We start from the raw sequence: 11017 nt of genomic DNA, 5'->3' as shown, positions 1-11017 counted from the left end.
TTACTTTGCAAACGAGTGAAATTGACCATGTTTGGTGATGTTCTGTATGTACATACATCTTTTTAACTGTAATAAACCTATAAATATTTACAAATTCATGATGTGTGTCTATCGGTCTGTCGGTCACAGGTGCAGCGTGTGAAATGTGGCAACATGTATTCATGTTGACTTGCATGTTTGCAGTTATGTCTCCAAAATTAAGATAATTGAACCAAACTTTTACACACCAGACCTTTAAGTAATTAGATAGATAGATAGTGTTGCCCATCACATATATTGATCATGGGGAGTCAATAGTGCTGCTTCATTTCTTGATTTGTTGAATCACAGTCATGTTTTGTGTATATGTATTTGTTCATGCACTCAGCTGTGGCCTGAGCTCTCTCTGTGCTCCAGTGCAACACCGCCCCCTGCTGGGTAATGTGTATATTTGATATTATTTCGAGCTGCCTGTGTGGCAGCACTTTACACTGAGCAGCTCTACGTTGAGATCGTGAACAGTGGCATCTTGAATGGATGTCCAAATGAAAGAGAAATGAACCCAGTGGTTGGTAGATTAATCTCCTTCTCCCCCTCCCACACACACACACACACAAACCCCTAATATCACTCGTCTAAAAAAATAGAAAATCCCAAGGACACATGACTTCCTGTCATCCTCCTCTGAGTGATCACATCTCTCAATCAAAACACCACGTTTTTTTTGTTTGTTTGTTTGATTTTTTTTCCCCCATGTACTCGTCCTCCAGGCTGAGACGACAGGTGTCACTGTATCCTTTTGTCTGGCCCTCCTGTAACAATAAGGAAAGAACATGTTTAACCCAAGAGTGTGTGTGTGTGTGTGTGTGAGTGTGTGTGTGAGAGAGGTGAAAAAGCAGTGCACGGCCGCTGTTATTTAGCAGCTTGCACAGTGAGACAGTGTTCTCACAGGGTTGAATCTTCACCTCACCTCCGGCTGAAATCATCTCACACATCTAAAGACCGGTCACAATTCAAATCCAGTTCAAGGTATACAGTATTTTCAATATTTCCCTCAACTGAACATAAAATCAGAGACATCTTCAATTTAGTTTTGAAACGATGAACTGGAACTGTGACCAGTCAACATCGTGTTGTATCTCAAAGTGAAAATATGGTCATTCATCTTTTAATTGTATATTCATATATATATATATATATATATATATATATGTATACAGTATATATATATATATATATATATATATATATATATATATGTATGTATATATATACATATATGTATCTGTAATTTATGTTAAAAACTGTTGAAGTTATCAGAGACACCGAGGACGAGGAGTGCACTCTGTGTCCCTCCACGGTGTCTGAGGATTTTCCCTCTGAATGCTAGAGTGAGTTTTAACTTCACCACAGGAGAGGAACACAAACAATATAGTAAAATGGCCGACTGTGAGCTTGATAATAGCGACTCCAGTTCCAGGAAGACGCTGATGTGAGACAGGAAACATGATGACTCCCCTGATGGATGAAATCTGGAGACATGCTGTTTATCTTTTCCGTTGATTTGCTTAGAGGATATAACCAAAAAATATAAAAGCTATACTCATCAATAAACAAGCAGGGGACTATTATTTTGGGAGGAAAAAAGATATTGGCGTCAAGCAAAAGCATTTACCTTCTATCAGAAAATACATAAATCCTTGCTGTTATTGTGACTAGTCTGAGATTCCTGTGCCTTGTTTTTACATTTGACATCACGTCTCACATCGTCGCTTTTATTATGACCATCCCCTGCACATTACTGCTGGTTTATTGCATTTCAGGGAAATCAAAATCAATCACGTGCCACATTTTAATATACCATTTAAATATGGTGAGAGTAATCAAGATGAAGCGGGCTTTTTTTATGGACAGGTTGTATGATCTAGTTAAACAGCAGTGGGCAGATTAATGAAGATATGGCTGACTTATCTGATACGCTATATACTCAGTGGTAGATGACTTATACGGAACTAGCTAGTACATAAAATAATATTCCACATGGTAAACAGTCAAAAAGCTCTCCCGACAACCTGATCCTCGCCAGGTTGTGGGACAGTAAATAGACCTGATACTTCCTGGAATTGGACAACCAAGTAAACAACAACAAAAATAACACCAACAATAATAAGTACAATTAGTGTAGACCAGAGGTTTGAGTCTGGTAAAAAAAAGAGAAAAGAAATTATCTGAAGAAAAAAAGACAAAATGTTACCCATGTCACGAATAAATGAATCAAATCAAAAGTAATCCTGACTTTTACAAATAACTGTAATTTTCCTGTTGGCCATAATTGAATTAGCCCTAAGTTGTGTTTACAAATAACCATTAATACATCATTTAAATGTGACTAAAAGAAGTGAGGCATCACATTTTAATAGACATATTCATATACAGTATAATAAATGTTTTGATATCATTTGGTAAATGGAATCATTTTTTTTGCATGTCTGAGGCTGAGCCGCAATATCCGCAACAACCACCAGTGGGCCGTGGTTCACATTTTGGGAAACACTAGTACAATATAGACAAAGACCAAGGCACAAGGCAGCAAGAATTTAACATTAAAGCATTAATTCGGTGTTTGAAGTCATTTAATGGTGACATATGTACAAAAACTACATGTTTATCATTTAAAACGTTCATAGGAGAATGTGGTTGCCTCAGTTTCTGGAGCATCGAAACATGGAGCTGCATTAACACCTGTCATTACACTGTTTTCATGCACAACACACAACTGTCCCACTATCTCTTGTATTTTCTATTTTCTCTATCATTAAATCTATTTTGGTCATTTTTGCATGTCAACAACAAGCGGAGATTGCCACACAGTACATTTACACTTACAGTTTAATCGAGCTAAGGCCTTAGTCCGACTAAGGCACGCAATTGGACGAGTATACATGTGGAGGAGAAAATGACTCCGCCCCTCCCCCATGGGTGACGCTGTATCTCTCTATAAGCCAGTGTGTGTTGAATCAGTTTCCTGTTGACCTTTATGTCATGGAAAAACAAACAGGGAACGGCTGAGATGGATCGTGCCGTGGTTCTGTATGTTTCATACCTGCTGTTAATCCTGATACGAATTAGATCGTTGGATGTGTTGACCGAGGAAAAACAGCGCCACCGTACGATTTCCAGCAACAGTACTGCTGTTTATACGTCGTCTCCTTCTACTTCCGGGTCAAAGACCGGGGAGGAAATTGTGGTGCATGTGCAGAAGGCCAAGTCTAACTCCTGTCCGACTACATGCAGGACTATGAATCGCATTATCCAGGTATGTTAGTCTGACTAAGACTAGCTCAATTTTAGTCGGACTAAAGAGTTACCTTGGCTGTAGTTTTCTGTTTTGCCTTCCTGTTCCGGGAGAAAATAATCCACACTTGTCTTTTCTTTCAACTTCCTCTTCACTTTCAGCCGTCGGTATTTCAACACATCTCCACTGCAGATGTTTTTGAGAAGGGTTGTGAGGCTTTTTAGGTTTGGTAAAGTTCAGCATTTCCAAGCCATGGCTGCAGGTTGCTGCATAGACCAACTCCAAGATGCATTTTAACATGTTTCCCTAATCTCTGATGACTTAATACAATTCATTTCTTACATATAGGCGAGACCTCAAGGGTTTAAGACCAATAATCCGATGCCTCTGAAGATTGTTTTGCTTTATTTGAGTGTTAAAGTCTTGTATTGACTCACCGCACACAGAGGGAAGCTTGGACTACCCCCCAACCAGAGTTTATATCTTTGACACAACATGTAGCACAGGGAATATGAAAGTATAATCTGATTGTGTTTGTGTCACTGTTCCTCTCAGTGAGTCACATCTGTAAACACTAAAGTAGCTGGTCAGATGTTTCCTCAGGGCAAACCCTCATCAAACGCAGATCCGTGGATCCGTGTGAATCAGGGTTCTGCTCCTGACAGTTTGGGGACTCCATCCTGTGCCTGCACATCAGGTGTGAGAAGGGGATCGATAAATTAAGTTTGGACAAAGTAATAAAAGAGCTTCTGCTCATATCCAAGTGGTGTAGCTCTGGTAGCTGCTTAGCAACCGAGTCCAGCTGCTGCACTGCAAAAAATGTCTGCCCCTTCCCCATTACGATCACGTTAAGATAAGAGAGTTGTTTATTATTTCTCAAGTGTTACAGATCAACTGAAGTCATCTCACCTCCACAGTTTGTTTGTTAGCATCGTTATAATATCTGAAGGCATGATTAAGAATTAAACATTTACTTTGAACAAATCTCTGCAGCTTTTAAATAAACCAGATTTAAGTGGGTACAACTGGACAATCGTGATCCCATTTTATTTCATTTTAATATAAAAATAATGTCTGTACGAGAAAAAGACAACTAGTGTTGTGTGCCTTTGATTCATAGATAACTTGCGTGCTTTAATTCAACTTAATGAGTTTCAAACAGCTCATTGTTGCACTGTGACCGTGTCTATGTCCGTTCATTGAACTGGTTTTCAGTTTCTTCCTTACACGTGTGCATAAACGCTGATTCATTCCACGTCTTCTGCTGAAGAATGCCTCTTTAATTAAAAGGTGCTTTACAAATCAATGTGTCACCCTGTTAGCTCTCAGCGGTGATATTATTTACTCTGTCTTGTAGGGAGTAAAAGACAGGCAGAAGCAGGCCGATGGAGAGAAAGAAAGAAAGACATAGTGTGGCCTAAGGTGGAACAGGCATGTACATAGATACAATGTCATGTTTATGTAACAAACTTAATTTAAAAAAAAAGTTTACGTGAAATTATAAATATTACATGTCATGTCTTTTATGGTTTTAAATGTTACTGCACAATACTTTAGACAACAGAGTTGATTCTATTGGATATATTGGACTAGATGTATATAGCTGTTATTTTGTCCAGCTGTGTGCGCATGTACATGTAGAATAAGAAATTTTTTTGACAACTTTAAATTGCTTTTTGTGGTTAAGGGTGAGATGTGCGATGGGTCCTCATAAGAATAGACAAACAAGTGTGCGTGTGGAGACAAATTTTCTTTTCTTTTCCACGTTGTCGCTCGTGATGATTTGTTTCTGTGTGTCTGTGTGTGTGTGTGTGTGTGTGTGTGTGTTTTCCTCTCTCCACCTCCACTTGATATAAATGTCCCTTCACTGTCGCATGGTGCTCCCGTGCAGTCAGACCCGCATGTGTGTCGGTGTTGACACTCCGTGGACGCACAGTGACCCGGCGGCGAAGGGGACACTTTTTGCAGCGTGCGGGCTATAAAGAGAGGGAGTGGCGCACTGGTGAAGGAGTGAGGAGAGAGGCTCCACGCGCACACAGCAGCGCGGCAGCACCCGGGATAACATGATTAGCGCTCTGTTTGGTCCACCGCCGAGCACAGCTAGATGCAGCACAGGGATCACTGTGCGGGGGGAGAGAGGAGACGCTTCATCCGCCACATGGATCTTCTCTGTTTTCTATTGATCTTCCTAAAGAAGTTACCCACTGACAGTTTCTTAGTGCCCGTGCGTCCCTGGCACTGGAGAGGTCGTGGCAGGTTGTGTTGCCTCAGGTAAGATTATTTCAAATCTTTTTTTTATTATTTTTATTTTTTTCTTAGTATATTACAAAGGAGAGAGTTGATATTATGCTTTGGATGTTTGCAACAGTCATAATATAAAAGATAACTGATGGCATGAAGCTTCTAGATCTGATTTTTTTTTTTTTCCTCCTCATATTTCCAGATGAACTGACAGATGTAAAAATCCATTTCAGCTATTCCATGAGGTGGCAGTGCACAATGAAAGAGAAAAACCCATCTAGGAAAACCTCAGAGGAGTGATTCACTTCCCCTCCTCTGTCTCTCTCAGCCGTACTAGCTCTGTCCGTCCTGGTGGATGATATTTTAACCCCAGCTGAACTCACTTAACAAGTAGTCCAATCTACTCCAATGGAGTTTAACAACAAGACCAACCAGACGCTTCCAGAGGCGGCTCCTTACAGCCTTCAGCTGCCGCTCATTGTGCTGGTGGGGATCCTGATGCTGCTCACGGTGTTTGGGAACGTGCTGGTGGTCATAGCTGTGTTTACAAGCCGGGCCCTGAGGGCGCCGCAGAACTTATTCCTGGTGTCTCTGGCATCGGCGGACATTTTAGTGGCCACCCTTGTGATGCCCTTCTCCTTGGCCAATGAGCTCATGGGATACTGGTACTTTGGCAAGGTGTGGTGTGAGATATATCTGGCACTAGATGTTCTTTTCTGCACTGCCTCTATTGCTCACCTCTGCGCCATCAGCTTAGACCGCTACTGGTCCATCACACAGGCCATCGAGTACAATCTAAAGAGGACGCCGCGCCGCATTAAGTGCATCATCTTCATCGTGTGGGTCATCGCGGCAGTAATCTCCTTCCCGCCACTAATCACCATGGAGAAAGAGAACAGCGAGATGGGCGGCGTGTGTAAAATCAACAATGACAAGTGGTACGTCATTTCCTCCTGCATCGGCTCCTTCTTCCTCCCCTGTGTCATCATGGTGCTGGTCTATGTGCGGATCTACCAGATTGCCAAGAAGAGGACGCGGGCGCCTCCAGGGGACCGGGGGCGGATGCCAAGGACGGCCACAGTTGCTGCCGCTGATGTAAAGGAAAACGGCCTGGGTGCCGAGGACCACCTCTGCCAGGAGAACCTGAACGGCAAGCGGGACGTTGAGCTTAAGAAAGGGGTGGGAGGAGAAGGGGGAGCAGAGGAGGAGAAAGGAGAGATCAATGGAGTGGATATTGAGGAGTCGTCGTCGTCTGACCACAATGTGAAGAACCCCTGCTCAATCAAAAAGAAAGCCTCCAAGAGGGGAACCAAAATGAGCCAAATCAAACCAGACAATGATGCCCACAAGCAGGTGCAATGCAACAAAGGCAGCCGCTGGAAGGGCCGCCAGAACCGAGAGAAACGGTTCACCTTCGTCCTGGCCGTGGTCATCGGAGTGTTCGTCATCTGCTGGTTTCCCTTTTTCTTCACGTACACGCTGACGACGGTGTGCGAGTCGTGCCCCGTGCCTGACACCTTGTTCAAGTTCTTCTTCTGGTTCGGTTACTGCAACAGCGCTCTGAACCCCATCATTTACACCATCTTCAACAATGACTTTAGGAGGTCCTTCAAAAAGATACTGTGCAGGCGGGACGCTCGGAGGTACGCGTGACAGACTCCACCGCCGTGTACATACTTGTTTTGTTGCTATGTTGTACATCCAGTGTACATAGGCCATCATACGTGGATCACCTACTCGTGAGCGCTCTATGGTAGAACTGCTTGAACAGGCTTTGCTGCAGAATGAGCTTTTTACGTCGCAGCATTTTCTCTTTCCCAAACGTCCGTCACCCACAGCTCCAACCTGACCACGGCCACACAGGACGCCACAGTGAAGACATGTTTTTATTGTAGATTTTATTGTATTTTTATTTTTATAAAACAAGAAAAATATAGTGATGTCCATCATATGTGTTGTACAAAATGACCTGTCTGAATATTTGTCTCTATTTTGATGAGGAAGATGATGATGAGAATGAATATGATGAAGGTGATGATGATGATGATGATGCCTCTTTAAAGAATAAAACCTATTACATGAACTGGTCTCAGGACTCCAAAGCTCCCTCTTGCACACTGTGGGAACCGTGTTTAAAGCGCCTTCAAATAATATGTGCAGTGATCCGGCACGACTTTATTTAAAATGCAAATTCCCTTATATTATAGGAAACATTTGAGAAACACGTCCTCTCATGCAGCGCTTTAGTGATGGAGAGAGCGACGCCGTCCCTTCAGCAGCTCTCTGACAGTGAGAGGTCAGTGTCTTTTCTTCGAGTCTGTTGATTCTGAACCTTGAGGGAGATTAACAAGGCATCGAGCTCTAACTGAGCAGGAATGGAATTTGTGAACAAAATTTATTTGAGTTGCCTTAGATATTAAGACAAAAAAACAACTAAATTCCATTTTTTTTTTTTACATGGCAGTTTTTCCTTTAAAGTGTATCCTAGTCAGATCTTGAAACAACTGTGAATGATGGAAACAGAAGAAGTGGAGAAGCGATGGTTCATTTGGCATTATGTGTTATTATAGTATGCATCATTAAGGAAAGACATAGAGCTTGTCAAACCAGAACCTGAATGGCTGCTGTCTCTATCAAGTCTGAGACAAAGAGTGACTATCAACTGTGCCATGGATACACAGAATAAGGCTTCTACCAAGTGAGTGTGTACGCAAATGAATTCCTTTTGATAGTCAGGAAAGGCAGCTGAACCCGCACCATCCTCACAAAGCTTTAATGGTCCTTCAGGGAATTTCTCTGTAGTAGCCTATGTCCATCTCTTTGTCCAGCAGACCCTGGTGTGCGCCCGCATTCAGCTGCTCGAGTGTTTCCCTGCACGTTTACAAGACGTGCAAGTGTGGGGAGCCTGTGAGAAAGAGGGAGGGACGGTGTGTGTGTGTGTGTGTGTGAGTGAGAACATGTGTCTGTATTTGCAGCTCATATAAACACAAAGGGGGGGGGGAGCTCCCACTGGACAGACAAGTTTGCTGAAGTTGTGTTATTGCTCCGTGTTAAATTATAGGGGAAATGTTGTGGGACACTATGGGATGTTGGAAAAAAATTGTCAAACATCCGCTAAAAAAAAAAAAAAAAAAAAAAAAAAAAATAGAGATAGACAGAGACACAGAGAGAGACAAAGGTTATGTAGTAAAGTAAAGGCCTTCCAGTCCGACAAAGTTGTCATTTGTTTTTACATTAAAAAAATTTAATAAAATAAAAAAATTCATCTAAATGGGGACAAAATAGATCTTCATGGACATTAGACACATGGAGAATATTTTCTTAGACACTGCGTAAATTACAGAATAAATAATCACATGTTGTTGTGTGTCTTATGAATGAAATAAGCTATAAAAAATATAACCTTTAGCCTGATGTTGTGGCCGATATTAGCTAATGTTTGCACTCTGTGGGTCAATAAAGTATTGTTTATCTCACATTTTAGTATGACTCTTCACTACTTGGGCTACTCTGCACGAGGGCGTTTAATCTCCATATGCTGCACATAAGTTTATTGGTATCTCCTCTTAAATGAATATTTTCTCTTTTTCACAGAAAGTCTTCATCTCTTCCACGGACAAGTTTTCCATGCTGACCTGTGGCAGGACGGTAGCATAAGTCAAAATGAGAATTACACCACGAAAACTCTTTAATCAGGAGAGACTGTGAAGGTGAATGAGATTACTGATTGTGTACAAATTAAATTTGTCTTTATAGAATCTTTAACACTTGGACTTAACGGGGGGGGGGGGGGGGGGGGGGGTGGAGGATCTGGCATGAGCAGAGACGTAGTAAATCCCCCTCGGAGTCCAGACACTGACAGTAATGCGGTGGATAATGAAGAATGATAGACCTGATGATACTACAAAGACCGGGAGTTTGATGACGAGTGTTTTTCTGCAGCATGAACTGACCAAAGCAGGAAGACGGCAACATATTTAAAGAGATGATGCGTTGCTATGAGAGGGGTGAACTGTGAGCAAAAAGAGAAGACTTCCTGAGTGAACTCAAGGCCTGCTCACACTAAGTCCTTTGTCCATGGAGAGCTGCTTCACCTGCGACTCCATTCACACTAAAGTGAGTCCATGTCAGTGTCTCTACGTGCGTTCTTGATCTCACATTCCAAATCAGAGGCGGAGACGTCTCGCCGCAGGGGTTCATCGTCCATTTGTATGCTCTTATATTCTTTGAGTTGTACAGTACATGTGTGGACCTCCTCGCATAGTCTCAAGCAAGTTTCCATGGTTACCGTCTCCTTTTACTGTCTATTTTGACCACAACATGAGCGTGCCACCAATTGGAGCATGCACAGTCTGTGCGTGTGCGGTCTGCATGGACTCAAACTGGAGGCGTGCTCGCGTTTGTCTGCTTAGGGTCTGCGACGACCACCGTGGAATTTGGCAAATGATGACATTTACAGCGCGTGGTCCAGAGCCGATCTCAGAAACAGAAAGTATGACCCGGACTTTACGTTAAACAGGAACAGTAATCATGCAATTTGGTGTTGAAGCTTCACTTTACAATTGGTTGGGTCCATTTTTAGTACAGAATGAGGACTGTTGGTTTAATCTCCTCTCTTGTTCTCAGGCTTCTCCTAATGTTGCCAAACCCTAAATCTGATCTTGATTAGAATGAAGTTCAGTCCAAGCGAAGAGATCCCAAATATTCACCATCTCTGCTGCTCGTGTTCGCAATAATTTTCCTGCAACAAGGCAATGGTCATGTGAACATGCATATACATAATATAGTACTCTTGTTACAGGGCTAGAAATGCCCATTTGGACAAAAGTTTTCAAATGAAACCAATGAAAATTGATGGCAGACCATTGAACTTGTGCTTTATCAGTGTTTTTTTTATATATGTTGTGTTTGTTCTCGTTTTGTCCTCCTCTCTGTCTCTCTGTATCACGCACATCAACAAGCAGCAGTGATATCATTAGGCGGATGTGCTCGCTGACAGCCTATTGGAAGAAGCCAGCTGTTGAAGTCCCCCTCACACACACACACACACACACACACTAAGCCTCTGGGAATCGGGGCATGGATCATCAGGTTAGAGTGCACATCCATCTCAAAATGGCTATATGCATGGTGGCTAAGTGCAGCTACCACTCAAAAAGACAGGGACAAAATGTCAAAAGCCGCAAAAATCACACAGAACAAATGAAGTTGCGTTTGAATCATGCGCGTTGCCTTCGAGACGTCAGTCTGAGTTTGTTTTTGTTGAATGTGTGTTTGTTGGAGGTGTTTTTATAGATGTGGGAGTGTCATGTCGGGTATGTCTTATTCATGTATCTTTACTGTAGGTGGCCAGGGGTGAAAAGGTCAGGATGACAGTGAATATTGACTGAGTCGCCCACATACGCCTGTACATTTTTTTTTTCCCTGGTGTGTGATGAGGTGTGTGATGAGGTTTGAGGTGGCCGCCGTTTACGCTGATTACTCATTGTGTTACTGATGACT

The 11017-nt window shown here is 42.4% G+C and overlaps 1 protein-coding gene across 2 annotated transcripts; it reads left to right on the top strand.

Annotated features, from left to right (window-relative positions):
* Positions 1-5108: 5108 nt before the first annotated feature.
* Positions 5109-7598, top strand: adra2a (adrenoceptor alpha 2A). Of its 2 annotated transcripts, none has more exons than XM_058639714.1 (2): positions 5109-5545; positions 5749-7598. In XM_058639714.1, the coding sequence occupies exon 2, from the start codon at positions 5924-5926 to the stop codon at positions 7166-7168; it is 1245 nt and encodes a 414-aa protein (XP_058495697.1). In that variant the 5' UTR covers positions 5109-5545; positions 5749-5923; the 3' UTR covers positions 7169-7598. The 2 variants fall into 2 exon arrangements, with proteins under 2 accessions (XP_058495697.1, XP_058495696.1); XM_058639713.1 differs by having other exon boundaries at positions 5718-7598.
* Positions 7599-11017: the final 3419 nt, after the last annotated feature.

This window comes from Solea solea, chromosome 10, assembly GCF_958295425.1.
Source record: "Solea solea chromosome 10, fSolSol10.1, whole genome shotgun sequence".
Lineage (NCBI taxonomy): Eukaryota > Metazoa > Chordata > Actinopteri > Pleuronectiformes > Soleidae > Solea > Solea solea.
This window is presented reverse-complemented; position numbering and strand designations above follow the sequence as displayed.

Coding starts and splice junctions, on each gene's coding strand:
- adra2a (XM_058639714.1), top strand. CDS start 5,924: ATGGAGTTTAACAACAAGACCAACCAGACGCTTCCAGAGGCGGCTCCT.